The following is a 26,581-nucleotide window of genomic DNA, read 5'->3' as shown; positions in this document are numbered from 1 at the left end:
CAGTTCTGATTTAGAGCAACTCCAGAACAGACTGAGAAAAAGAAAATTTAGAAAAACCAATTTGGTAAATATGTATAATAGTTCTAGTGTTTTCAGTACAGTTTTGTTCCATTTTGAGGTGGGCTGCTCTTTACATTTTTACTTTTGGAAAAATCAAGGGTGGCTATTTAAAGCAAAACAGAGGAACTCATGTTTTATATTTATGTATTATATAGAATTTTCCCCATAGGAAAGTAGCCTGATCATTATTCCTTAGAAGGTTTTTTTGTAGCATTGTGCTATATTTTTCATTAGGGAAAACTTCCGGAAACCGGGTTTTGGATGTTGTGAAATTTGGGTGGTAGATGGGAGGTGAGGGTGAGAGCTGGTGTGTGTTGCATTGGTCTGATGGTAGCTGGCTAACTGCTTGGTGTTACTGGCCTGGGTTTGCTGTTGCTGAGGCCAGGTCTCTAACAGTGAACTTCACAGGGACAGGTGTGGTCTCAAGCCTTGTTCTCCGATTGTGAGCCCAAATCTTGTTACATTTTTTGTGCCAGGTGCCACTGTCCAAAGTGGCAGAGAAGGTTCTCTGTTCAGGAGATGCCAAACACCAGGGATGTTCCTCATAAGCAGCACAGAAACATGACCTACACAGAGAAGGAAAGAAGTTAATTTAGCTTGCATCTGCTGAGCCTGTCACCCTGAGGCTGTAGTATGAGCACTGGCCAGGTCTCTTTATTAAATAAATATTATATATTAAATAAATGACTCTAAAAATCTAGAAACCATGCTGACTTTTTCAGACTTACAATGAAAGAGGCAGTAGGTGAGATGAGTATGTTACAACAGGGTTTCAATATTTGATAGTATATCCTACTATACAAATCCCTGTATCTTGGAAAAATCAATTTTGTAGTCTCATACATTGCCTGTTCATTTAAAGCCTGAAATTTTAGTTATTTTACAGATATGTTCCTTTCTCTCCATCTCTCTTTTCTCAGATGAACCTAGAAAATATATCCCAGCTGTTGTAGTTGGTGTTGTTGGCATGGGTCATGTACCAGGAATTGAAAAGAACTGGAATTCCGACTTAAAGATCCAGGAAATAATGAGGTAATAGTCGTCCTTTCCTACGTATTGGTGTAACAGCTTCTCTTGCTAAAATCCAGCAGTTTCTTTGGAGGTTATTTTGGTTGCTTGTCACAGCTTGAAGAAGCATCTCTACTGTCATCCCTGCACTGTCAGCTCACTGACTTGCTGTGCAGTGCTTGCAGATTGTGCTTACAACAAAGAAAAAGAAAAAGGGAAAAAATAAATATTTCAATATGGAGGGAAGTAGAGATGAGACTATGTGCTTGTCTAGGAGGAAAATTAATTTGTCCTCATTTAAGTCTTCTGAAATGAAAATTCTAATGAGGGCTGTGGAAGATGGTGAAAACAGAATAAGGCTTTTAGTCTAACTTAGGTAAATATGAATCATTGGATTTAAAGCTTTTGTTTTGTCAGGACTGCTGGCTCTGACAAGCTTAGTGTCGCCATTGCTTGTACCCTATTTTTAAGTGTATATCTAAGTAATGACTTATTTTAATGTGTATACCTAACTAATTATGAGCTGATTTAAGCTATGTATCTGGTGAACTCTTGCTTCAAAATAAATATTAATATAGATAATATTAAATATAAATATATTAAATATTAAAATAGATGTATGTGCTTTTTAAAAGACAGAATTGAAGAATAAAAGCATTCAGACTATGTATTCCATAAAGGTAAGGCCACAAAGGTCAAGATTTCAGAAATACAGGAGAGATTATAATACAAGCTAGTAGTATTGGTCTGTTGTGTTTTAGGATTATAGAGTTTTAAATATTCACACTTTCCTTATCACATCCATTTATTGTGTTTATGTAACCAACTCACCCATCTCTTCAGAGGCTATGAAAACCAGAAAAGACTGACATCCACATAAATGGTATATTTAGACATCTAAAATATGATTTAGAGAGACTTTTGTTGTCTGGATTCAAGAATGCTAAGTACAAAAGCTCTGTCTAGCCATTTATAGCTGTCTTTCAAGGCTAAGCCTCACCTGGAGTCACAAACCTAGATGTCCATATTCCTCTGCACCTTTGCAAATAACCTGTACAATTAGGTTGTCCAAATCCATGTAGTTGTGTGGTGGCTGTTGGTTGCATCATTGACAGCACAGAACTGAATAGCCCAAAGACCAAGTGCATGTCTTCAAGCCTGCACAGAAGGTCTTTATCATCGAAGTTTAGACTTGATTGTCTTAAAACTTTTTTGCCCCCATACTGTTGCACTGCCGTTGCAGAGCAGAGTAAGGGCTTTCTTTTGTGTGTTTAGTGTTCATCACCTCTCTAAGGTAGCAAGTTTTTAAGACTTTCACAGGTATTTAGTTATATTTTAGACCTTGGAACATGAAAATTTTCTGGATAAAAATATACATATATTCCTAATTTTTTTCTAATTTTTAAGTTCATGCACTGAACCTGACTCCTAGCATTAGACTTTGCTGTCTTCCACAGAATATTTTGAGTTGGAAGAGATCATCGAATACAACTTGTAAGTGAATGGCCCATACTGGGATTGAACTCATAACCTGGGCATTATTAGCACTGTGCCCTGACCAGCTGTTATTAATTGATTTTTTTTAAATTGTGGTGAGGTATTAGAATTGAGCAAGAATCGGTGGAGAAGGGTATAAGAATGTGTAAAGAGATGCCTTTATTCCATTCTTGATTCAATACATATGCTTTTTTAAAACTCTCCTGTATATTGCTGTAATGTGCACCAAGTCTTAGCAGTGATAACTTATCCCTAGTTTGAGCACATGGATCTAAGCTCAGTCTAGTTGTATCCTAATCTCAGCACATCTAACCTGGTTTGAGAGCACCCAATGTTTTTGCACTATTGTAACTGATTACTTCTGAATACATTAGAAACCTTTTCTGGATATAAATAAATGATAACTTCAGGCTCCTTTGAAGCAATATATGGAAGCCTCTGAGTTGAGTGAGAGGATTATGAGTTTCTGTGGGTTCAGGGCCAGCTGAACTGCTGCAGAGCCTGTCAGTGAGGGTGCAGGGCTGCATGTGTATGTGTCTGTGCTCTCCAAGCCAGCTTTATTGGGAAGGTAATACTAATTGTTTGCTTCATACTCCAACAGTGAAACTGCTTGAAGGCTGTGGGGGTAGACCTGGTGTGTCTGTTGTCCTATGCCCTCCTGGCTCAGGTGGCCAGTGCAAAGGCTTCCAAGTTGCTCTGTGAAAATCTCAATATTCTCTTCTTCCAAGAAGTCTGGAAAGAAGAAAATGACTTAGCTATTTTGGCAGGGTGATGGACAAGTAAAGGTTTGTAGCCATTGAGAGTGGCATAATAGATAAGTAGAAAATGCTTTGTTAGTGTTTATTTATTTTTATTGTTATTTAATTGTATGTAGCCCTTGAACAGGAAAGAATACATTGTTCATTCATGATGCATCTGTTACCCAAAAATTTCCTGCACTATGGAGAGAAAGGGGAGAAAAGATCCTTTTTCCTTTTTTTTTTAAATTGAAGAATGCCTACTCTTTACAGCTATGCAAATATTGTTTTCTGTCTTTTGTTTCAGCGTGCCTCCTCCATCACCTTCAAGTAAGATTTTCAAATTTGTTTTAAAAGCAACAGTTTTTGGACTGCTGGGATACGGCTGCTACCGAATAGGTCACAGGACAGTTCAGTTTGTTCTTTCAATGCCAGCAACACAGAGCTATCTTCAGAGGCTGTCAGAGGTGCCTCAGCAGTGAATCGGGTAGAGGCTGTGTGAAGAAGGTGGCTGAAGAAAGGTTGATGGAGGCAATGCGTGAACTGGACTGAAGGATGAGGATTCTAGTCAGAGCTGATTGATGCTAAGCTACACTCAATCACTATATAATAAAAGATTTGATACTAAAGTTACACCAGCTATGATCTAATTAATAGTTTTGATTCTTGATAGGTGTGCTGCATGAAACCAGATGATTCCAGATTGAGGTAAAGAAATGTGTATGCAAATATATATATATATATTATATGCATACTATATACATGTATACTATATATATGCATTATATATATATATATATATATATAACTGATGATGTAGTAAAGGCAGCTTAAAGAGTGTGTGTTCATGGCTTCTTTTCCAGAGGAAAGAGCAACACAAAGTAACCTAATTGGCTGCGTCTCCTCTGAAGTTCAGGGACACTTGAGTGAGTCTTTGCTTTTTTTCTTAGGCATAATACCAAGTGTTTGTTTCTGGTGCCAGACACTTTTACACCTAATTTAAAAGGACATCTTCTCAATGTGTATTTTATACCTAAAACATTTAGGCTTTTTTTAAACCTAAGAGCTTTCCAGAAATTTCAGAATTGTACAGGCTGTCATACGTACACGGCTCAAATTTTTTACAAGCCTTACTGAAGAACAGGAATGTTGCCTTTAGATTGCATCCCTCGTTACCACCACCAGTTGAATTGTCTTTCTCCTGCATAGAGAAGGTATAAGCCACCCCATCAGAATGCAGTGTGGTTTGTGTCAGATGTTTACAGGACACTGTTTCTTTAGATTAGCTTATTTAAACTGTATTATTTAGCCAAATCCTGCTGGTTTCAGTATTGTAAATTTAAGAGACTAGAACTACTGTACAATTCACTTTCTTTACTTAGACCTTTCATATTTGGCATAAAAAGCCTGGAATTAACCTGCCCCTTGGTTTTGCTACATGAAAGTATTTTATTTATCAATGTAATTTCCCAGTGGATGAATATTTTAATCTATTTAATAGGAAAACAGTGTTCAATTTAGTTTTTCAACCAACTGTAGCATTTTATTTGGATTAACTGCTATTTATACACAGAATTATGGGTACTACAGGCTGCTGTTTCTTTTTTAATTATCTGGAACACTCATCCATCATCAATGTATTTCTTTTTTTTAATCCTAAGTTCATATTTCATTGAAATTTTTTGGTACCTTTCCTTTTTACAGGATTGTCAGTGATTGTAAAATGCCCTTGGCAATCAGGTTGTCCTAGTTCAACAACACAGATAACATTGTCATATCAAAGTTAACCCAATGTATTTGAATGGAAGAGTCCCATTTGCTCCTCAGGCTCATAAACAGTTGCTCATTGTTTTTAAAGTGAGGTTTTTATCTGTATTAATTTCTTTTGGGAATGAAAGATGGGAACCAGTATGTGAGGCAGGAGGAGGAAAAGGTGATGCTGTGTTTTGTGTTTCTTTGTGTTTTTTCAGTTGGTTCAATAAAATCCAGAAACCACTTTTAATAGGGTATATTTCCAAAGGCTTGTGTTGGAAGTGTTTCCATACAATCTTTTGTTTGCTCAAAGTATGTACATCTATCTTCTGTACAGTGTAGTCTTTTTTAAGCTTTTAAAATTAAGGGTCTGATGCTCCTCTCTGTGATGGTATTGACTTGGCTGGGACCTGGTCTGTCCATGCAACCTGATGCTTTTCTGCCTTGCTCTTTGAAAATTTTATGAGTTCCAGTGCAGCAAATTATTAAAGTGCATGTTTATTTTTACCCTTACTGAATCTAACCTGATTCTGCAGAGCTCTTAAGATGTTGCTAGGTGCTTTTCTGGGTCTGAGCCTTACAGGTGTCCAGGGAGTAAACCTTAGCAAATGAGAATGACAGCAGTTCATGCTTCTAGGGCACAAAATGTAAATGGTAATACAGAAAACAGTGGGGCAGGTCCTTTTATTTTGTATTTATTAGTGCTTAAAAAACCACCAGCCATCTCTAGCAAGAGGAAAATCAACATTTGTAAACAATTTATAGAAGAGTAGAGTGACTGCCTGAATTTTGATTCCTGTTTTTTAAAAACATTCAATCTATTGTTTACAAGTAAGCAGTCCTATTTGAATAATTCTATTACATTTTATGTACATTTTTAAATGATGAAAGCAAAAGCTTAAACTTACTCTTCTCCTGGCTTTCCTGACATACCAAAATGTTCTGTTGGTTATTTTTTTGAGAATATTTAGCTAGTAGAATTAAATATATGGATATTTTGCTTTAAGTTCTCTACAGATTTTTAAAGTATCTGCAGGTATTTTAAAAGCTCTGTAGATCTTTGATATCTGTGCTCAGGTAATTTTACACAAAAAACAAATCTAAGGTAAATTTTAGATAGGAGCCTTAATCTTGGGTGGGACTAATGGTAAATGATTGTCATGGAGCATTCTTGCAGACTTGATGTTTTATGCTTTTTAGCCAAAAGTCATTACCAACTAAGGTGTCCATTCGTTATTCAGTTATCCTCTCCAGTCAGTACCACAAGTCTATTGTTTCAACCTTTTTTTTTCTTTTTCTTTTTTTTTTTTTTACAAAGCATATCAGCACACTCTTCAGGGAACCTCTTTGTGGATGGAGAATTTGCAATTTATCTTCCCACAGTTGCAAATTGGCAGATCATATGCATGCACTGTTTATTCAGTGGCACTGGAAAGTGATGAATTTGCAGAACTAACAATTCTATAAATCCATACACAGATTCTTGATGTTGTATGTTCAATGTGTTATACTGTTTATATAACATAATCTGTGTTTCAGGTCCATTCTCTTCTGTTCTAGTCAGTCCTTTCAGTGTTAGCAGCATCCTGTAAAATTTAAGTATATGTTGAATTGTCCCAGCCCCGCCTCAACCTTATGAAGCCATATTGTATTTTTTTGGTGACATGTACATCTGTTTTATGCATTTGTACATGTGATGTAAATTTGAAGTATTTTTAACAATGTGTGCCTTTAAAGTGATTTAAAGTAAACAGCAGTATGTTCTATTATATAAAAAATAAAGTATTTTAACCACCATTTCTGCTGAAGGTATTTATTTTCCTAATTAGCCAATATTTTTATTGAGAGCAAACTCTGGTTAGCTAAATCTAGTACAGGATAATTCCACCATCTTACACATTTTCTTGCAGAACATTAGTTGAACTAATTACCTCCTGCTGAGGGGCATCTGGGTGTAATGCTGAAGCAGGGGAATGGTAGGCAGTTTCTCTGCCTACCACATGTAACTGGTTAAGAAGAAAAGGATGAGTTTCCCTGTCCTACTGAACACACAGGGAGACTGCTCAACGTGAGAACTTAGAGAGCCCAGAGTTAGGCATGGTGAGTTGCTTTTGTTGCTTTTCCTGTCTCCAGTGCTCAGTCTTGCAAGGAGCTGACAGCTGTAGTCCCAGTCAAGCAAAGCACTCCAACATTGGCTTGACATCAGGCACAGTCATTTGTGCTTCAGGTGTGTGGGAAATAAAGATCCTTTAACTGCAAAAGATGTTGAATGGGTGGCAGAGCTTTTTGTTTGAAATTGACACAGGTAAATCACTATGACCTTTACTTTAAAAAAACATATTAATCCAAAGACCCTGTATTCATATATATGATAAACTGTATTCCATACAGATAATGTACCATCTGATTGAACCCTTTGTTAATCAGTGGTCCATCTTTTTTGATTGTGTGTAAAGCAAAATGCAGCCTGTTGTTTTTCCTTGATCAGGCAATAGTTCCCTCCAGCTGCAATTGGAGCTGTGGCTACAAAGAATTGCTGGTTAAACCATTTAGGTGGAAGAAAAATCTTTGAATCCTATAGGTCCTGTATTGTCCCTGGGAGTGGCAGAGGAGGCTGCACAGCAGCTCAGCTCTGGGGCAGTGCTCAGTCAGACTGCCTCAGGTGGCACCCGGCATCTCCCTGCTTTGGGAGTGTTGTTCACCAGCATTACGTTTTTACACTGCTGCTCCACACCATGTTTGAGGCGTCTTTTCTCTACCAAATACTGAATAAAATTTAAAAATTGACTATTTGAGGTGGATTAAAATGTCTGTGTTTCCACTGGAAGTTGTATTTCTGTGTGTATTGTGAAACATCTAGAAAACTGAGAAATATATCAAGTTACCTCAAAGTGCCAGGCAGTGGGAAAAACACATGGAAAAGAAACAGCACATTATCACTTGTGTAACTCTAAGATTTTCATGTATGTATTTCCCTGTTTCTTTTTAAAACCAAAATAAATTTTATTTTAGACTTGAGTGTTTTAAGACTGACATTTTGGTAAGATGTGGGAGCTTTTAAGTACTGGCAGGAGAAGAGTCACTCGTGGGTCTGACTGGTGGACAGACTTCAATGAGGTGCTGAGGCCGTGATGTGGAAATGCACATGGAAGACATCAAACACAGGACAAAAGTAGCCCCAGAGATATAAGGCTGAAATCAGTCTACTGACTCTTGGGGTGCAAAAACGCACCAGCTGTTATATCCTCACACCAGCAGGTCTTGTGTGTCCCTGTGTATGTGAGAACCCCAGGAACAGCTGAAGCAGCTGTCCTGTTCAGCAGCTCCCAGCTGAAGAAGCTGGCTGGGGGTTGTGTAACTATCCCTTCCCTCACTGCTTGCCTTCTGCCTGCTGCCGAGTGGAGCTTTCTACATTCCAGGGAGGCAACAGCAGCAAAGATGGGGCTACCCTTACCCTCACTCCCAGCAGAGAAAAGGCTGGGAGCTGGGGGCGTGCTCTTTTCCATCACAAGACCTTATCCTTTGAGTCCTGACACCTGGCTTGGCTCTGTCTCCTCCTTGGTCGCTCCCTGCTGGGGGTGACTGCTGCAAAGTGAGCAAATGCTTGCTTTTGCTTGTTGGATGTTTTGTTGGTTTGTGCGGTATGACACGGAAAAGCTCTGTGATGATAGGGACAGGGGGAAAGATGCACACAGCTACTTTCACATGTGCTTTATCCAAGATACTTGGTACTTGTGTATTATGACTAATGCATGACTAATTCCTCAAAAGTAGGAAGGATCAGACCTAAAAGAAAAGAAAATGCAAAAGAAAAAAATTATCCCAGCTAGATGACATTTCTTCAGTGGTCAGGTGTTCCTGATTCTGGCCACAGAGATGATTTACAAACTGGACAAAGTAATGAAAAGTGAGATTTGATTACAGCAGGGTGGTTATTAATGTGATATATGCAACTAAGCAGCATATCTGCTTTTTCTAGGGCCAGCAGGAGTGTTCTGTTCCTGGAGCTCTGTGTGGGCAAGCCTGGCAAAGTTGCTCAGGGCTTTAAGTTTGTACGAGTTGTCACTATCTGCTAACACAAGTGGGAGTCGTGAGAGTTTAGTTTGATCTCAGAGTGCAATAAGGACACAAAGGGATTTCAGTTTAAATCACAACAGCAATGATGCACCTCTATTTTAGTGCCAACAACATGCGTTATGCGATAGATGAAAGGGAGAGAGAGAGAGAGAGGGATAGAGGCAAAGTAAAGAGAGAAAAAAAGGGGGGGTTATAGCTATATGGTCTTCTTCCATGGGGAGATCTCTTTCAGAAAGTAACTTAGGGGCAGTTGGCCAAGAGGTGGGGAGATTCACATTGTGATAAGACCCATTGCTCTGGGAAGCAGGTGTAAGGTACAGACCAGGCTGCTCCTTACAAGTCCCTGCTCACCAGCAGGAACGAAGGCAGCATACCATGGCAGCACAGCAAGCACATCTGCAAACAATCACTTGACAAGCATCCACCTCAGCCAGGCCAGAACCCCTGTACAAAGTCCCTTGGGGTCCTCAGGGTCTTGGTCTCTGTTCTTGCGATGGTCGTGAGGCAGATAAGGGAAACTTCGGACCGTCTCTTACGGAAGTGCAACAGAGTTTTGGGTGTCCATCACCCAAATGCCACGGGGCAGCTCCTCTCCCTCTCCCTGCTGCCATCACCATGTCGTCTCTGCTATGGTTACACCCCAGTTCTTTAGAGCTGAGACTCACGTTTGAGTTTAGCTGGAAAGTACAAGTAATAGTAATAATGTAGTGCCCTCTACTGTCTGTAAATCGTTCACCTGCTAGGTCCGGGCTTAAGTGGAGGCATCCACTGGACCCTTCAGAGAAAGTTAAGTGTGCACACCTAAAAGAGGTTTGGTCTTGACCCACCACTGACGTAGCTGCTATTAACTGAAATAAAGCTGGAGCATTGTGAATAAGTACTGACTTTTCGAATACATTCGTTTATATTTTTTCCTCTTGTGGGTCCCGCACTCCCCGCTGCTGGCGGCTGCTCGAGCGGACCAGAGCCGCCCGGCTCGGGGCCAATTTTTATGTGCCGGGCCGCAGCCGCGCTGCCCGGGCTCGGCTGCCCGGGCTCGGCTGTCCGGGTTCGGCTGTCCGGGCAGGGCGGCCCCATGGGCGGGACTCACCTCGGCACCGCCCTCGTCCCGGCCGCATGGACTCGGTGCTGCGCAGCGCTCGCCGCTTCCCCCCGCGGCTGCTGCGGGCGGCGTCGGGCCCGGCCATGCAGCAGCCCGAGGGCGGCGGGGGCTGGCTGGGCGCGCTGCGCTTCGATAACCTGGCTCTGCGCTCGCTGCCCGTGGACGCCTCGGAGGAGGGCGGCCCGCGGATCGTGCCCGGCGCCTGCTTCGCTCGGGTGCGGCCCAGCCCGCTGCAGAACCCGCGGCTCGTGGCCATGTCGCTGCCGGCGCTGGCGCTGCTGGGGCTGGAGGCGCCCGCGGCCGACCCGGAGGCGGCGGAGGCCGAGGCCGCGCTGTTCTTCAGCGGGAACCGGGTGCTGGCGGGCGCGGAGCCCGCGGCGCACTGCTACTGCGGCCACCAGTTCGGCAGCTTCGCGGGGCAGCTGGGCGACGGCGCCGCCATGTACCTGGGCGAGGTGCTGGGCCCGCGGGGCGAGCGCTGGGAGATCCAGCTCAAGGGCGCCGGCATCACCCCCTTTTCCCGGTAAGGCCCGGGCGGGACGGGGCCGGGGCAGCCGGCGGGGCGCGGTGCCCCGTGCCTGGCTGCGGGGAGGACGGGGAAGGACTTGCCGCCTCTCAGATCGCATTAACGAGGGGCTGGTGCCTTGCTGAGGATCATTCTCTGAGGCAAAGGTCATCTGTTAAGCCCTCGTGGTTGTTTTGTTTTGTTTTGTTTAACTTCGGCATCAGCGAGTGTAATGCTTAAATGCTAGATCAGGAGGTGGCAAAATTTTCTGCTGGAAAACAGGAGCGCAACTGCATGTCACTGCATGGTGCAGGTGACTTCTGTCCTTGGTTATCCTCCTGTGCGGGTTTCCCCCGCTGGGAGGATGCAGACCATGATGACAGTGGGGAGAGCAGTGTGTAATTGCTGCCCACGCAGATGGTATTTAAATGTGAGTGTTTGGTTGTGCTGCTGCTCCTTCTCCCCCTCCTCCCAGCTGTAGGAGGGAATAGCAGAAAAGTCCCCAAAATGGCATACTGACCAAATCCCTGCAAGGGATGAGTATCTTCGTTAGTCACATTAGCCTTTAAATACTTTAAATATTTCAGGAACTTTTTTTAATTTCCCGTATTTTCTGTCCCAGCTCTACCCAAGCTTGGCAACACCTTAGTTTCATGTATGTGGTCTTCTGAAGGTCTTCTTCAGGTCTGTGAGAGTTAAGGGAATCACAGTGAAAATCCCAGATGTGGTGGTAGCTTTTTAGATCTGCCCTGGGCAGCTCTCCTGCTTGCCTGTGGCTTTGGAAGTGCTGGGAGTGCGGGCTGAGAACCACCTATGTCTGTTCCTTTTGCTTAATGTTTATTAAATAAGCTAGTTTGTTATCTTCTGTCTGTTTAGTTGGGGTTTTTTTTAGTGCAGCTGTTGTGTGTGCTCATATTTAAGACCCCATTTCTAGATTGCTTACCCAGAAAGATTTGGAAGAATATTTTTCATTATATTTCATTTAGTTAAGAGGAAGCCATTGACTTGATATACAATAAAATAGCTATAGTTGTCCAAATTTTAAAAATCTTTTTAAAGACTATTGCATCAATAAAACCAACACAGTTAATGATTAGAAGGGATATGTGTACCTGGAAGGTTTACTCTGTTATGTGTGCTCTTTATTTCAAGTTGTTGTGTCCATCTAATTGAACTTTAACAGAAGTTTGAAGGTCCAGCTTTTGTTTTCAGATCTGCCACTACTTTTTTGTGTGACCACGGACAGAGTGTGCTACTTCTAGGCTTTTATTTCTCTACTGCTACAGAGGATATAGGAGTTCCTGCCTTTATAGCCTAAAAACTCTCTGTGTCTTCCTGCCGCAGACAAGCTGATGGCCGGAAAGTGCTGCGGTCGAGCATTCGGGAGTTCCTGTGCAGCGAGGCCATGTTTCACCTGGGAATACCAACAACACGGGCTGGCACCTGTGTGACATCCGACTCCAAAGTCGTTCGTGACATATTTTATGATGGGAATCCAAAAAATGAAAGGTGTACAGTTGTTCTGAGAATAGCCTCTACATTTATAAGGTAGAAGCCTATTTTGTTGATTGGCTTTGTTTTGTTTTTGTTTGTTTTTTTTTCCTTTAAAACTAAGCAGTCTTTTAAAATACCAAATTCAGTATATTTCTGTAACAGCAGTATTTGTTTCTTGTTCTGGATACTTGGAACTTCTTTTGCTGGGCTGTAGGAAGCTGCTTTTCTTGCCCAGCAGATGGGATGGGCTGCTGTCTTTGCACTGAGGCAGATAAACACCAGAGGTGCTGGCCTGTTAGAAAGAAGAAGTTCTGCAGACTTAGGACAAGAGATTTTTCATGTGTATTCCTCTACAGAATACAGGATTTTTTTTATTTTTTTTTAATAGTAGTAGTAGTGGTGTTGGTGGATTATAGCTCTATCCTTAATTCCAAATCTAAAATAGTACTGTCAAAGTTTGGGTGTTTCAAAGGCAAACACCTGCCAGGTTTCCCTGCCTGAGAGGTGTATGAGGCTCCAGCTCCAGCAGAAGCTACAGCTATTAGGCATTTCAGGAAGTTGCACTGCTTCCTCTAAGGTTACAGAATATTAGGGGAAGGTGAGGTATAAGGAAGATGTGATTTCATATGTATGTGTGTATTTGTGTGCATTTCTCTGTGTGTTTACATATCTGGAAAATATATCTGGTATGCTTGATGTACAGTCTATTATTTAAAAGAAGTCAAATATTTTTACATATTTTAGGATAAAAAAATTTCAGTAGAAGGAGTTGTAATAAACTTCAGTGAGGTGGTGTTCAGTACTGGCAGGGTTGGTCAGTTTAGTTACATGTGGATGTAGAAGCTTCCTTTTACCAAGTCACTGAGCCTCACCACGTTCATTGTAGGAATCTTGCAGATCTTTTCTCTCAGCCACCTGAAGGATTGGTGTTCAGAGATGGTGTGCTGTTGTTAGAACAGCAGTAAGTGTTTTTATTACATACAATATCAAATTATGTTAATAGTATCAGTATTTTAATTCTAAAACATGTTTTTATTTTGAAACAGATTTGGCTCTTTTGAAATTTTTAAACCCCCTGATGAATACACTGGACGCAAGGGTCCCAGCGTTGACCGGAATGATATTCGAAGACAGATGCTTGATTATGTGATCAACACTTTCTACCCAGAAATCCAGGAGGTTTATTCAGACAACACTATTCAGAGGAATGCTGCTTTCTTCAAAGAGGTAAGGAAGATCAGACTCTATTCATAAATCTATACCTGTCATCTTTAGGAACTTCATCTGCAAGCACAGATGACTGGAGTCAGTATCATTCAAAGTCTGAACCTTTTTCTTTGAAGAAAGAACTTTTAGTAGGTAGACCTGCTTATTGATGAAAGTAGTGTTGATATTGATCTAACCAGTGAAAACAGTTTAACCTTCCTAATAGTAAATCTTTATTTCCCTGCTATGGGAGAGCTTCCAAAGACTTATCTCCATTTTCTGGGACTGTCTTAGACTGTTGAGGGGAAGTTCTGACTCTGAATGTCAGATGATCAGTTGATGGTGCTGAGACATCACTTGCAAGGCATCATTTTGGAGAATGCTAAGTCTTACTTTCCAAATTACAAACAGGAGTGTTGTCTGCAGATCATTTTAACTTCAGATATTAGAACTAAAATGTTTAAAGGCAGTTGAGCATTCTTCTAACTAGCCAGCAAAGAGAATAATTAAAAAATACGAGTGTCTAACACTTGACTAGTCTATCTAAAAGCTGTTGTGGTGCTTTGAAATCTGAAAATATCTGGTAAGGGCTGAGGGAATGGCTGTAGAATAATGCACTTTCATAGCAGACTGATAAGAGGTCAGAATAGCTGACATTCTATGGTTTGGTTTCTTGCTCCTTTTTTTTTTTTCTTTACCACAACCTGTGCATACTTGCATTAGTTCTTCAAAGCAAGCTGTGGATTGGTTCACCACTACATTCAAAAGAATTTAACTCTGCTGGACAAGTCCTTTGTGTGTGAACAGTTGGGGTTGATGAGAGCTGTGGGTTTGCACTCACTCTGTGTGTGTCCAGCTCTGTAGCTGATGGCATGTTTACTTCCTGATAGCAGAAAAGTCATGGGACTTGGGGATCTTTGTGGATGTGCATGTGTATGCCTAGTCCTGCCTTTTTCTGCTTTTGGCTGCTTTTCCTGGCCCAGTTACTACAGGCTTCCTTCTCCTTCCCCCCACCCCTATTCCTAGTATTCTTTTCTTGTTTCTCCAGGTCTGTTTTTTATTTGTTGTGCTTCTCATGCCACTGACTGTCCACACTCCAGTCTGTGCTATCATTGCCTCCTCATGTTTTTTCTCATCCTTAGTGGAGACTTTACAGACTTTTCTCTCCTGAACATCACCCCATTCCATTGTCTAATTGAGCAAACACATCCACGAGCAGGCAACTGCCATCACTTCAACTCTATCTTGTTTTATCATTCTTTCTGCACTGTGGAGGAAATGGAGTCAAAAAGTACAAGTGATTGCATTTCACAGCACTGTCTAGAAAGCAGACATCATTATCTGTACTTCTCAAATAATTTGTAGCTGTTGTTTAAATTTAAGTGAGCATATCCTTCAGGTGACAGTCTTATATATGCACCATACTTCCCTTCTAGTTTGGCTAGCTGTAGAAAAATGTTGATCAAAAATAATAAAGATCAAAGGGGATGCAGAGCTGTCTCTTTATCATCAATATACCTATCTTTGAGTGTCACTCAAGCTTTAGTTGCTTTTGGGCGCTCTTATTAGGGGGATTTCTTTTTACCAGAACCCTGGTGGTGTGCAGTGCATCCAAACAAGGACTGCCTTAACAACTGGAGTGCTTTTATCCCAACTCTGGTGGCCAGGATTTTTTCATTTTTAAATTTTACATTTTCCTGGCACAGAGCCATTGTACAGGGTGTGCCTCTCTTACTGGTTCATGGCTTAAGTAATCAGTTTTGGACACATGTAGCTGGCTGCTGGCTTCCAGCTGTCCCATGGATCAGTGTTCAGGAAAAATGGGTTAAGTATCTACTATGAGAATATGGGAAAAATAAGGTGTGGGATCTCGAGCTGAACCAAAAGGTTCTGTTCCATGCATCATTTATGGTTTTCACTACCTGTCAGGGCAAGACTTGTTTAACTTTTGTTCTTTACTTGACTGTGTGTGGTTTTTTTTTAAAAAAAAAAGGTAGAAAAATTCTGGATTTGAACACAAAGACATAGAAACATCTAATGAAACAATTCATAGATAGTTTTTTTGAACCTTAATGAAATATACTTACACTGTAGCATGGAGCAAATAGTTGTTTTGAATTTCTATGCATTGTTAGCTATTTGGGAAGAAGAATGATTTGATCTATGAAAATAATTTTATTTTAAAGTTTTAGCTAGTGGCTATGCAAAATTTTTACTTACAGCAATTTAATAAAGTATTTACAACTAGTTCTATTTAAAAACCATATTGGCTTCCTGACTTTTAGATTTTTAGTGTTGTAGTTGACAGGTAGGTTACTGTATTTAAGTAACTAGGACTGCTTTAAAATATTGTACTATTTATTTGAAGGATGGAGCACATGCAGTGATTTTAGTCAATTTCATAAAAATAATTCTCTGTTAAGTAGTGGAAAATGTCAGATGAAACATGCATTCCATGAAGAATTGCATTTAAACAAAATTGTCATTCTTGCAATTTTTTTATTTAATCTTGTAGCCTTATTCCCACTCTCAGAACATAGAGAGACATGCTTATCAGTGCTAAAACTTGTTTGCAGGGAACAGTTTTTTTGTGTCAGCCCTTTAACGTCCCTGTAGATCACCCCTACATATGGGGTAATCCAAAAGAGTACGTTTGCTTATGTGATCTCCTGCCTGTAGTTACTCTTTAAAATTAGCAATAGGCAAATGAATATATTTGTATAATGACTAGAGTAGTATGCAAGTCTGATGTCAAACCATTAATCTTATTTCAGTGTACTGCCTCCAGTGCATTTGAAAGCTGTTCAATTGGCTGGCAAGTCAAGCATGGAAGGAGAGAAGAGGAGGCAAATGGAAATAGGAGGCAGAGAAACAGGGGAGTTACTGACAGGAGGAGAGAGGCAAACTGTCCTTAAGATGTTTGTGTCTATGGCATACTGACAGAATCTGCTTGGTTCAGACTAAGAAATACATGAATATATTGGAAATAGGTTGTGATAAAAAATGAAGAAAAGTCCTTTCTTTCAGATAACCAAACGGACAGCGAGATTGGTTGCTGAATGGCAGTGTGTGGGGTTTTGCCATGGCGTGCTGAATACAGATAACATGAGCATTGTTGGACTGACCATTGACTATGGCCCTTTTGGGTTTATGGACAGGTCAGTGTGGCATCATTGTTTGGAATGTGCATGTGTTCTTGCTATGTAGGATAATCCTGGTGCTTGTGGTTGCTTTAGTATTTTAACTCTCAAGTAGATTTTTGAATGATCTTTACAACAAAGGAGATTAAGGTAATTCTAGTTTCCCTGTAATTCTTCTTGTCAATGTGTTTTAAACTGTGTTCACAACATCTCAGCTGTAAGACTGTTCTTGTAACCTCTGGCTTTGGGAAAAGAATCAAGGAATCTTTCCTTTCAAATTTTTTAGTTCCCAGAGCAGACTAAAATAATAAAACTACTACTTTTCACTGTATTAGTGTCCAGATAACTGGAAGAATACTAACCATTTTTTCTCTTGTAGGTATGACCCTGAGCACATTTGCAATGGTTCTGATAATACAGGGCGCTATGCTTACAACAAACAGCCAGAGATTTGCAAGTGGAACCTGGGGAAACTTGCTGAAGCTTTAGTGCCAGAGCTGCCCTTGGAAATAAGCCAACTGATCCTGGAAGAGGAATATGATGCAGAATTTGAGAAACACTATTCGCAGAAGATGAGAAAAAAACTAGGCTTAATCCAGCTGGAATTAGAAGAAGATAATAAGCTGGTGTCTGAACTGCTTGAAACCATGCATCTCACAGGTTGGTGTACCGCACAGAAGGTGATTCTTTAATAGCCTATCTGAATCTATTACTAAATCAAAATACAATTTGTATCTTGACCTTAAAAGAAAGTAGCCTTGTGCAACTCTATTGTTATCTGAGAGAACAAAAGGCTGAAAATAATTACCTTATTGTGAACTGTGGGGTAGATGTTGCTTTATACAGGGCCCCTATCTCACATTTGCACCCTCACTGAGAGAACAGTTTGTTTGTCTCTTTAGAATGGTGACCTGTACTGCTGTGGGAGGAGGTAGGAAGGAGGTATGGGAATTGCTTTCCTGCTGATTTATTAGTTGCATTACTCATGAAATTCTTTTTTTTCAGCTGGAGACTTCACAAATATTTTCTACTTGCTGAGTTCATTCTCAGTAGACATGGATCCTTCAAAATTTGAAGATTTCTTAGCAGAGCTTACAAGTCAGTGTGCTTCTGTGGAAGAACTGAAAATTGTTTTTAAACCACAGATGGATCCACGGTATAAATTACACTGCTTAAATGTTTTTGGCTTTTGCTTTTAGTTTCATTATAAACATAATGAACACTGCATGGTATGTAATATTTCACTGATTTTAAGACTGGAAATGTCACTATTAAGTAGATGCATGATTTCCATCAGTTGGCTCTCGAGTTAAAGTTATCTGAGCTTTAGATTGGTCTTTTTTTTTTTTTTCATTTTCTTCCCTGTCTGCTGACTTGAGACAATGAGGGTGCCAAATAATGAAGTGATACAGAAGTATTTTACAGAAGAAATGGGTTTGAACTGCAATGCTACTGTGTTCTGCTAGTGTACTGTCAGCAAAAACACTTTCAACTGCCCAAGTTCTGGCCTATGGATAACCTTTAGGTGGGATAGTCCATGCCCCCCCATTTGTTCTGCAGTCCAGCTACTCTGAGCATGGAAAAATGATTACTCCTATTCAACTGCTGCTTATAACAGTGATTGCAGCAGTTTTTCACTTTTTGGAGATGAGGAAAAAATTAAAGGTATTTTGGGTATACTTTTCTCCCTCCCTGTTTAGTAAATGCGCTGTAAAGGTAATGAACCTACCAAAATTTTCAGCTTTTGCTGTGTGTTGATAGCACGATACAGAGATAACTTGTGTGGTAGAGATGGGACAGTATTTTTTAAACATTGCATTCAGGACTAGAGAAACATGGAAAAGTAGCTAGAAATCATCATGATGGGGATATGACATTTTGGAGAAGAATAATACTGTATTAAAATGAATGCATAACATGTTTCTTTTTGAATCCCAAAGCCTGGATATCATAGATCTAGGTATGTCAGATGTGTACATCAGATCTGGATAGGACTTTATATAAACTCAGAAATCAAAGCACCTGGCTTATCTCTGCTGACTAAAAGTAGGAAAATATAATTTGTTATAATGAGTTGTCTGTTTTGAGGCCAGGAGTAATGTTTCTTTTCTCCTTTGCTTAAAAATGTATTCACAGAGGAAATAAAAACACTTCGTATTTTGATATGCTGCAACTCTTTGGGTTTTTATTTTACTTAATGGTGTGCTGTAGTTATTAATTCAGAAAAAAATAAGAGCTAGCATATTATTGCTAAATTGTATTGCAAAATAAGGTGGAGCTATTGTACAGCACCAGCTAACACAGTGAAATATGAAGAGATGCAATCCTAGGCAAACTTGCAGCAGAATAGTCTGGATATTGTTTGGAATTTATTATCAGAAAGTAGTTCTCAGTCTGTGATTTAGACTGGCTAACTAAAAAAATTAAACAGTGTTGTCTCATGTGACTTAAGTATTTTTCTCCATATCATTTAGATTTTTATTAGTACTGGCAAATATAGTAGTGTTAAAGTAAAAAATAGTAGGTGTTAAAAAAATAAAAAAAAAACCCAAACGACAAAACTTGAGAATTCTATATTATCTTGATATCCAAGTAAGATCAAATTTTTTAAACCGAATTCCTTTCGAAGTTCAAAGGGTGTTTTGATGAGAATTGGGCAACTGAACCAGTAATTTTGAAAATCTATTGTCTGCACTTTATATACAACAGGAATATAAATTAAACACACTGAAGAAGGGGGAAGAAACAGTAGAATTAGGATCATTTATAATAAAAATTGTTTTGTTAATTACAAATTTCTGTTATTTAACCTTTCTAGTGAAATCCTTGTTTGTTGTGAATGTTTTTGTATCTGCTTTGATTGCGAAGAGATGGTTCTTGACCGGCAGCTCACCTTTAGGATCTAACGCATTTGTTCCTTTTGTTCCCAGACAACTGTCAATGATGCTGATGTTGGCTCAGTCTAATCCTCAGCTGTTTGCATTAATTGGAACAAAAGCTAGTATAAATAAAGAATTGGAACGCATCGAACAGTTCTCTAAACTGCAGCAGTTAACAGCAGATGATTTACTTAGCAGAAATAAAGGACACTGGAAGGAATGGCTGGAGAAGTACAGGTAAGGTTTCTCAGTATTGATAGCACTTTTATATTTCTACATTTTGAGAATAATGTGCATGTCTCATAAAAGACACCCTCTCTTAAATATAGATTAGGAGGATGGGGAGAGCATGCAGCTCAAGAATATTATCTATTACCATAATCAGTATCTTTGTTGCTGTGAAAGTTCAAGGCTATCTTTTTATATTGTTTTACTAGATTTTGAGGTAATGTGAGGGTGTAGAAATCATCTAGCATCAAATCTAGTATGACAAGTGCTTCAACAATGTTGATGTTGATTCTAACATACACTAATTCCAGTTGTGAACTTTTAAGTGCTCAGTAACTACAACTGACTGACCTTTAAGCATTCTGTCCTTTGAATTTTTTTTTTCCAAAAGAAAAGTCTGTGCATTAATACAGAAAGCAAGTATTCCTAATCAAAGAGTAAAAACAGAAATCATGGCCAGGAAAACAAAGGTCCAGACTGTTCTAAAGCTTAAAAACTTATGTGTTAGCAGGAGATTTTTTTTTGTAAAAAAAACCCTGAACAGAGCATTATATTTTTTGTGCTGTGTGGATTAGGTCAGATCTTTCCTCACCTGGCTGCCTGTGATCTTGTTCTCCAGCAGGGCTGAGAGCTTTAGCAAGTATTACTGATAGAAAGTACTGATATTACTGATAGAAAGATTGCTGATAGAAAGTACCTCAAACTGCCTCAGCTGTATTACATCTCTGAGTTTTTACCAGAACAGCAGAAGCTTTAACCAATAAACAGTATAAAAATAGTTGAAAGACAAAACTTGAACGTGTCAGTCATTGCAGAACAGACCATATTCAGTGTCTTGATCTGACTTCAGAGAATAGAAAAACAGTGCTGTGCTACTTCCTCAAGCTGTGTCAGGACCTGCTGTCCATAGTACTGAGCAGTTTTAAGCTAAGTGGTGTTTTATATTATGTTGTCATGCTGCATTTTATAAACTGAGAGGATTATAGATGATGTAGTATTTTTTAAGAGCCGTGAACAAAGTATCTCAAAACAAGAAAATGTGTCAACTTCTTCATGTGGTAAAAACCAATTGTTGTCACCTGCTTAATTTCAGAGTCCGTTTGCAAAAAGAAATAGAAAGCGTTGGTAATGCTGATGCCTGGAACACTGAGCATGTGAAGGTCATGAATTCAAACAATCCAAAATATATCTTGAGAAATTACATTGCCCAGAATGCCATAGAAGCAGCTGAAAATGGGGATTTCTCAGAGGTATGCTATTACTGCTCTCTCTCTCTCTCTCTGTCTAGGCTTGTGTGGATGTGTAATTGTGCTGTTAATGACTGACATTATATCAGGCAAAATTCAGTCTGGAATCTTGGGCAGTAAGGGGATTGGGAATTCACTGTTCAGGAGGTCTCCATTGTTTTTGTTGAAACTGTAATTTTAATGACTGAAGTACAAATAATGGAATTAAAACTCTGAATCTGAACTTCACCAGCTTTTATAGGCTGACCTCAAGACAAGACACACTGCTTTTACCGTCTTGAGAGTGGCTTGGAAGGGAGTTGAGGATTAATTTACACTTGTTCCTTTCTGGAAAGTATTGTCTTAAATTTTACAGCTTTAACCTGTGGACTTTCAGCATGTGGAATATTACTTGCAGAATATGGGAAAATTAATTTATTTTGAGAAATTACGTAAGAATTTGTATTTAATATTTGCATTTCAAGTTATTTGAATCCCATACAGGTACAAACTCAGCCAGGTACAATTTTACAGTTTGCATCTTATGTATATTGTTCATCTGTTTAATATTTGGTTTATCTGGAGTTCATGTATTAAATACAGTATACTTTATTTGGCATGAGGTTCTTCTCCATATAATTTTGCCTTCACTTTCTAAATTCTTAATAACTGCGCTATGTTTTTGCTCTAGGTAAGAAATGTACTGAAACTTTTAGAACATCCATTCCAAGAAGCAGAAGGTTTGCAGGAGGTAAATGAAAACGCAGAAGAGGAGGGAGCAACTGCTACAGCAGCTGTTTGTTCTCAAGAGACCAGAAGCAGACAACCATATTGCAGCAAACCTCCACTGTGGGCTTCAGAGCTCTGCGTTACGTGATCTTCATAACCGCCTTGTTTTGTTTTTTGCTGTGAACTGAAGACTCTGATCCTCCTTCAGCAGTGAAGAATTCAGCAAGGCAAACATCAAAGTGCTATTAAGTTTTTGAAACAGCACTACATTTGGATGCATCTATAGCAGTCTTCAGCTGTGCTTAATTTGAAGCAATTGTGGATCATTGGAACAAACCAGTGACAATCAACAGCCTATACACATCAGTAATATAAATGTTTAAAGACCCCAAGTCTTTTCTTTATCCTCACTACATTGCAAGTAAAAAGCAGTATTTTATATTGAGGCAGGCTGAACTTGAAACATCCAAATGGAGTTGTTGTTATGTGAAGACAAAAATAGCAAGTCAGGAATCTGATCTGTTTTTGTCTGATGTCTTAACTAATAGTACTTCTTAATATTTATTTCCTGCTCTCTCTATGCAGAAACTTATAGTCCTCTTTAATGGAGGAAGAGATTCAGTATTGCTTGTTTGAACTATGTTTCATTTAATTAAGTAGTTAATTTCCTGTGTACCTTCAGACTGGTATTAAATCATTATCTATTTTCTGAGAGTGTGTGCAGGCTAGAATTTTTGGGGAGCAATTGAATTTTTTTTAAGAGCAGAATTAAGGGAGATTACATACATTTGCACTTGAAAACTTGGTGATGAAGTTTATTCAGTTTCAACTGAATAAACAACACCCATAAATATCTGCTAAACTCAGGAGTGTAGTTTGTAACCCAATTGCCTTGGGCAAGATGCATAAGCCAAATTAGCGTGAGCCTTAAACTACCCCAGCACTCAAATCCAGGTTTGTTGTGTATTTCTGTGCTCCTAACAGAGTCTGCCTGTTGCAGAAGTGTGCAGGTGAGGTACTGCTCATCACACTGCTTATCAGTGGGGTTCTTCCATTCCTTCTCTATTCTTGCACCATTTAATTTGCTTCCATGGTCCTCGAAAATCTTCATGCTGGAAGTTGGTCATTTAGGAACATGCTGTTTGAGCCTGGGTAAAAGATGATAGAGGATGTGGGAGGAGAAGAGGAACTTGCTTGGAAGTTACTTAGAATGTTTCAGTTGAGGTTTCAGGGGAAGGTTGGTTGCCCTTACTGCCACATCATCAAAAGAAAGTTGTTTTGCAGTTAGTTGTTACGTAGCTTTCTGAACTTCTTTTTGAAGGACTGTGTCACTAGTTCAGACATCTGAAAGGTTTGGTTTAATGCAAAGGTTTCTATTTCCAAAGAGATCACTGTCCCACACTGTGACTTACGTGTCCTAAAGGAAATTCTTCTACCCCTATGCAAACTTGTTTTCAGAACTGTGGTTTTTTGAGTCTTCCTCAATATGAGCTGTCAGCAAACGGGGAGAACAGTTGGACTGTTGCTTATCCATCTGTACTAAGAGTCAGTTTGTCCTCCTCACTGTCACAGGACATAGGGCATGCTTTGCATGTAGATATTCACTCTGTCTTGGAGCTGGAGGAACTGATGATCTCTGACAACCACAGCATTTCCTGTGCAGTTTTGGAGTCTTTACAGAAAAGGACAAACTAGGTATATTACCTAGCACATGGATGAATGGTGTAGTTGAAAGAGGTCTTTTGGGAATAATCCATTTTTGTGGGAATTTGAGGCTTTCATTGAGAATTATCCTTCCTTTAAATTTGGGTTACTGGAACCAAACCATTTAATGGAAACTTTAGCAGAAAGTCAGTGCTGGGTAAACAGGACTGCATCAGGTAGGGAAAGTGTTGGCAATTTGAAATACACTTGAAACATCCCCTTGCAGAACACAGACCCTTGCTGTGGTCTCCTACAGTCTGCCTGGTCAACAAGGGAGTAACGGAGGGAGGAGAAGTTTCTTCAAACTGATCAATGTAATTGTGCTGATTTTGTTTCTCAGTTTGTATCTTTTCTGTTGGGATGCAGAGGGGAACAGAGTTTTATAGGAGCTCTGTCCAAGCTTTTTGCTTAACAAAATGGTGTCAAAAGTAATGATTCTTAGCCTTGCCTAAGGGATCAAGTCTTTTTAACAGCACTGTGATAATAATTGGGGGGGGTTGAGTAGGTCTCTATTAAAAGCGGTATAGAGAAGGAGAATAATATCACTTTGTGTTTGAACATACAAACATTTGAATTAACTACCAAATTACTATGCACCTATATTGCCAAAATCATGGAAAGAGGTACTTTGGAATAATTTACTAGCATTTATCTTACCCTTAAAAGGGAAATTAATGTTACAGTGAGAAATGCAAATACAGTGGTATTTGCTACCTTGCAAATATTCTTTGCTTATATGTTGATCAGATGCAAGAGGTCTAGCAGGGTTGGAATGATTAATGCAGCCTCTTGCTGTAGCTGCTTTGATGTGCCACTCAGTAAAGTTTTATGTGTGATAGATGTTCACCTACAGGTAGAAACTCAGAAGGTTTTCACATATTCCAGCTGCTCTGATGTCCAACTGCTCAGTTCCCCAGGGCATACAATAATATCAGTGCTCTGTTTGGAGAAACATGGTGGTCCAGAGCCAAGTGGAATGCTTGTGCTCTTCCAGCACACTCATTTCAGCAGGTGGGTCATAGTTTGATCTCTGATGATAGTTTCTTCTGTTCTTGTTCCTGGAGCAGTGTGGAAGCAGGAGGTTCTTCAGCACAATTAGGCCAAATTTTGTCAAGATGAGAATGTTATCACTTAGTTCAGAGAGAAAGGAGTACAGCTTATATAGCACTTGTCAATCTAAATACTTGAATCATAATTTTCTTCTTGATTTTTACTCCTTGTATTTGCAATAGGTTCTGAAAATAATATTTGTTACTGGTCAGATATTTTGCTTATGTAAAACTCATGGAGTTGTGCTCAAAATGAAATGGTGACTCTTCTTATCAAAAGCTTTCTGTGGAAGTACTTGATTAGACTTAGCCTGTGGCTAAACTGAAATGAGAGCCTCCTGGAGATGAATCTCTGGGTAGTTTCAGATGATAGTGGGACTCCTTTCATGACTTGGTAAGATTTCACTGTAACTCTGCTTCCTGAGCTTGTAAATCTACAGTTGCTGAATGTTTGTCAGCTCTTACTTTGGAATGTTGTGTGGGTTGTTTGAGGGGTTTTTGTTTGTTTGTGGGATTGATGCCTTGAGAAGGCTGAGCTAGAACAGAGGCTAGACAGAATTAAGAATAAAGTAGGTATTTATTGAAAGGCCTTCAAGAATACACCTTGAGCAGTACAAGAGCCTGGCCAGGGCTACACCCAAGATGGACCCAAAATGGTCACAAAAATGAATGACTGGTCATGAGGTATCACATTTTTATAAGTTTTGGTCCATCTGCATATTGGGGTTGTCTAATTACAGCTTCAGATTAGGAAGTCCCGTCTTCCTTGTTTTCTCTCTTCAGTCCACTGTTGTTTATGCTTTTGGGCCTGAAACTTGTACCAATGCTCCTTGGTATGAAGCTAGAAAAGGAATTGCTTTGTCTGCCTACTCTGTGAAGAAAGCTCACTAACACTTCATATGAAGCTCAAAACTACTTACCTAGGCAGCACAGAATATGAAAAATATGAAAGCTAAAACTTAAGGCATCAGGATGGGTTTGGGTATTTTTTCCAAATAAGTGCTACAGCTTTGACAATGTTATTCAAATTAATAAAAATTGCAATTTTAATATTGTTGTTCATGCCTGTTTCCTCAAAGTTTTACTGTTAACCATACTGTTTGCAGATGTGAATAGGTGTCACATCCAGTGTATGATCATACAGTCTGAATTCTAAATAATGCTGCCACTACCTTGCTTACATGGCTACATCTTGTCATTTGGCTTTTTGCTTCCTGCGTTGGCAGTGGGAGGTTTTTAGTGTGCAGTGACAATTCTCAGTTCTCAGCTCCTTTCACCTGTATAGAGATGTTGCATTTGGTCCTGCCACTTCCCCTTAACACCTCTGTTTCCCCTCACCCTGACATCAGCTGTGGAGCTGAAGGATATAGCTACCCTGTGTGGTACAGGTATGCCATATAAATCAAAGAACATGAGGGGCTGTGACAAAGCTCCAGACAGACGCAACTACAGACTGCACCACTTTTGTTCATGCAATTCTTGCAGCAGATGCCTAATTATCAGGGGAGCAGAAAATCAGGGGGAGATGTCAGGTTTTTCTAACCTAAGTGTTCAAAATCTCTTTGTGCTCCTTTGTTGCCGCCCATATTGCTTGGTTTTATTAAGTTCAGAGGTGGTTTACCCCAGTTGCTCCCCGGTCATAAAGAATGGTTTGTCCCCAGGTGCCCATCATGGTAAACCCTTCCCATTTTTCCAGATTGTTCCCCATCCATCACCCTAATCCTGCCCCTAAACCCTGTCAATCTATGTGAACCCCCACCTTTTGTTCCAGTTCTTTCCCTGCCTATCATCCCTTCCTCGACGCCCTATTGATTGTACAGTTGCTTTCCCCCCCCCCGGGTCCCTACCATTGGTCCTGCATATTGTAATCCCCACCCATAACCCCTCCGTTGCTGTTGTCCCATTGGTCACCATACGAGCCGCCCACGGTCCTTAAAACCTGGCGCATGGGGGTGCCCAGGGTCTCGGCTCAGACCTCTCCCCTGTGATCCCAGCCCTGCACCTGTTGGAATAAACTTGTTCCTGGGAAATAGGGAGAGCCTGAGTACTCTTTCTCCCTTCGTCACAACCTGTGTCGCCCTGCGAGCCACGACGCCAGAGCGCAGAGGAGCTCTGGAGGTTCCAGGTTGAGCCTCGCAGTGCTTGCCTGGTTCCCCACTCCTGCCGCTGACATCGGCCACAGCTAGCC

At 40.0% G+C, this 26,581-nt stretch overlaps 2 protein-coding genes across 7 annotated transcripts in view; both read left to right on the top strand.

The window, feature by feature from the left end:
- LOC131573128 (traB domain-containing protein-like) overlaps positions 1-6,851 on the top strand; it is a 33,322-nt gene extending 26,471 nt beyond the window's left edge. For all 6 annotated transcript variants that reach the window (XM_058826746.1, XM_058826745.1, XM_058826747.1 and 3 more), the window contains 2 exons: positions 981-1,092; positions 3,610-6,851. In XM_058826746.1, the coding sequence (XP_058682729.1) occupies positions 981-1,092; positions 3,610-3,784 (287 nt within the window). In that variant the 3' untranslated portion in view covers positions 3,785-6,851. The remainder of the gene's footprint in view (positions 1-980; positions 1,093-3,609) is intronic.
- Positions 6,852-10,248: 3,397 nt separating this feature from the next.
- LOC131573280 (protein adenylyltransferase SelO, mitochondrial-like) lies at positions 10,249-22,026 on the top strand. Its single transcript, XM_058827079.1, has 9 exons — positions 10,249-10,756; positions 12,083-12,286; positions 13,279-13,459; positions 16,466-16,596; positions 16,958-17,238; positions 17,584-17,734; positions 19,509-19,694; positions 20,779-20,935; positions 21,603-22,026. The coding sequence occupies exons 1-9, from the start codon at positions 10,317-10,319 to the stop codon at positions 21,795-21,797; spliced, it is 1,926 nt and encodes a 641-aa protein (XP_058683062.1). The 5' UTR covers positions 10,249-10,316; the 3' UTR covers positions 21,798-22,026.
- The last annotated feature ends 4,555 nt before the right edge of the window (positions 22,027-26,581 follow it).

Source organism: Poecile atricapillus, chromosome Z (assembly GCF_030490865.1).
Source record: "Poecile atricapillus isolate bPoeAtr1 chromosome Z, bPoeAtr1.hap1, whole genome shotgun sequence".
NCBI lineage: Eukaryota > Metazoa > Chordata > Aves > Passeriformes > Paridae > Poecile > Poecile atricapillus.
Note: the sequence above shows the minus strand (reverse complement) of the source record. Positions and strands in the feature narration are given on the sequence as shown.